General features: G+C 48.2%; 1 protein-coding gene across 1 annotated transcript in view; it reads right to left on the reverse strand.

Moving 5' to 3' along the window:
* LRRC27 (leucine rich repeat containing 27) overlaps positions 1–2,885 on the reverse strand; it is a 49,801-nt gene that overhangs the window by 23,536 nt on the left and 23,380 nt on the right. The window contains exons 5-6 of the mRNA XM_007936785.2: positions 1,367–1,380; positions 539–896 (exon numbers count right to left, since the gene is read on the reverse strand). Coding sequence (XP_007934976.2) covers positions 539–896; positions 1,367–1,380 — 372 coding nt within the window. The remainder of the gene's footprint in view (positions 1–538; positions 897–1,366; positions 1,381–2,885) is intronic.

Raw genomic sequence — 2,885 nt, forward strand, 5'->3', positions numbered from 1 at the left:
GCCCTGCTGCTTTGGGCGTGTCTGAGTTTCCTTTCCTCACCTGGATCCCTGTGGCTGACACATAGACACACAAACACAAAGACACATAGACACACATAAACATAAACACACACAGACACGAACACACATAGACACAAACATAAATGCAGTCACATAGTCACCTAGACACACACATATATACACAGACACAATACACGTACACACACAGAGAGACAGACATATATACACATACACATATGGACACATAGAGACACACACACAGAGACAGGTATATACACACATGGACACAGAGACAGACATATACACACACACAGACACTCACACATACATGCAGACACCCACACACAGTTTCCTGCCTGTTTCCAGCCTGTTTTCCTGGGTAAATTTGGCCTTTGTAACTTCCCTATTGAACACAAGGCTGGTATTCACCCCATAACAAACAACACTGTGGACACCTACCCAAAGTTTTACGAGAAAATTACAAATAATAAGAGAATCTTGCAGAGAGCAAGAACTGCCCGTTGTTCTGGAATCTTACCTGAAAGTGTGCCTGCAGGGAGGGTGTTCCTTCCTCTTGGACTGCAGTACAGCCTGGAGGTTGGGCGGTAGCGCCCTGGGCAGTAGCTGCGTGGCCAGGACCTCGGCCTTCTCATGTTCCACAATCTCCTGCCTCAGTTTCCAGAAGCGTCGGATTTCTTCCTCACTCGGCCAGTCTTCTGGAGAGTCACTGGACTTTCTCAGTTCACTCAAGTCCAGCTTTTCAACAGGTGGGAAGAACTTGGCCTTTTCTTTGAAGAGCGTCACCCTTGGCTCGTGGGGACTGACGGTTTCCTTGTCAGACACATGCCCTTCATGGGACTGTGGAGGCCCATGTACCATTCTAACTGTGGAGAGCTCTAGCAGAATAAAAGGTGGGATCAGAATCCTGTTCTGACATCATCTCTCTGCAGAACGGCTTAAATCAAGCCCTGCATGGTGTCCCCATGTGCAGACAAGGCCTGGGACCAGGAAGGGAACTGCAGAGCCCCTTCCTCACACAAAGAGCCCCACAGACACCAGGCAGCATCAAAGTGTACCAGCGGTCTGCTTAAGGCCACGTACGGACTGAAAAATCCTTGCCCTTCTGAGGATTTCGCCATCTTGCAGTAATACTCTGCATGTGGCCATGGGACAGTCTCACACCCTTTAACCTAATCACTGCTTCTCCCCACCCTAGACCTTTCAGTATTTTTATTTCTATGTCCCTGTTAAGCACACACGCCTGTTTTTCTTGTTGGGCAATGCTTTTGTTGACTTAACACTTCAGCTCTAGGCAAGTCTTTTGGGAGAAAATTGGCCAAACATTTCTCACTCCATGCACCTCAACCCTGCACAGGCTGGCTTATGCTCCTGTGAGGGAGACAGACAACACACAAGTTGACTGGCAGACAGATAGCCATACAAAAATAAGGTCTGTGAGGGGTGACCTGAGGCCAACGGGACAGGCAGGGCCTTGCACAAAGCATTAGTAATGGTATGTCTTCATCCTGCGGAGGCAGCTTAGGTGACTGTGGGGCTAGTGTCACAAAATGGAGCCTTGGGGTCATGGGAATAGGGGGCTGAGTGCTAAAAGTAGAGTGCCTTGATTGGACGAGCATTTCAAAGCCCTCAGAGGACAACACTACTGATGGTTCCAGTGTCCCCCACGGACCGAGACAAACCAAGTGGACAGTTCCCTCCCCTCCCCTCCAGTTGGCGTGGAACCACCAGCGTTGGCTCCATGCATTGCTGACTTCATATGTGAAAGCGTGAATGTCCTCATTAGTAAGGATACTGACTAGCTGTCCCCCTGTGTACAGATCAGAGTCCAGTGACCTTACTCAGGAAGGATGTGGTAGAGTTTCTTTCCCACTCCCCTCTCCAAGCTAGCAGTCTCCCTAGGTCTAAATCTTCAAATTTCCTATCAGCCCAAGGCACTTCACTTTAGGGTACTGAAAAACAGAGTAAGTCACTGGAGAATCTGGTTTAAAGACATCCATGGAAGGCGTCACTTAACAATAAGAAACCAGAAAACATATAATCAAAGCCAGTTGTTTCAAGCTATGCAATGCAAGGTGGCCTGAGCGTTAGTAATGGTATGTCTTCTCTGTTCTCCTGTGTCTTAGCACCCTTGTGCTGCTGTAACACAAGTACCACAAGTAGTGGATTCAACAAAGTGAAATGCCAGTCCTCACAGTTCAGGGCATTGGCTCTAGGGAAAGGCTGTGTTCACTCAGGGGGACAATCCTTGTTCCAGGTTCCCTAGCTTTGAGTCCTCAGTTCCTTGGCTATCTCCACTAGGCGTCTACTGTTTTCCCATCTGGGCTTCCTTGCTTCTGAGCCTAATCTGCTCTTTTTCAAAACTGACTAGGGTTAACACACCCTACACGCACATGACCTCAATGTAACCAAGAAAACTTTACTCCCAGATGGGATTCCATCCACAATGTGTTACGGTTCCAACACATTCTGGGGGAACCCAGTTTACCCTCAGCACCCTATCCTTTGCTAAAGGGTAACAAACTCTCCTCACCTGAAAGGCATCGCCAGTGTAGAACCCTGAGGGGAAATAACAGCATGCCATTGCTGGAGGCCAACTGCTGACTGGCTTCAATTACTGGATTTAAACTCGAGAGGTCCAATAGCAAGGGAAACCTTGTCTTTGGGCATTTCCCCCAAATGAATCAAGACTGTCCCAATGTGTGGGGCTTTAGAGTGATCTACAAATCGAGACTTGTTAGGGACACCACAATGATGCTACATACTACCTAGTAAAATGCCAGGGTTCACTGACTACTGTGGGTAATTCAAACTATTCTAAGCATGGGCCATCCGGGTCACAAGTGCATGGTCACAGCTGACTGAGC

This window comes from Orycteropus afer, unplaced genomic scaffold (assembly GCF_000298275.1).
Source record: "Orycteropus afer afer isolate SDZICR_OR568_19922 unplaced genomic scaffold, OryAfe1.0 scaffold00038, whole genome shotgun sequence".
NCBI lineage: Eukaryota > Metazoa > Chordata > Mammalia > Tubulidentata > Orycteropodidae > Orycteropus > Orycteropus afer.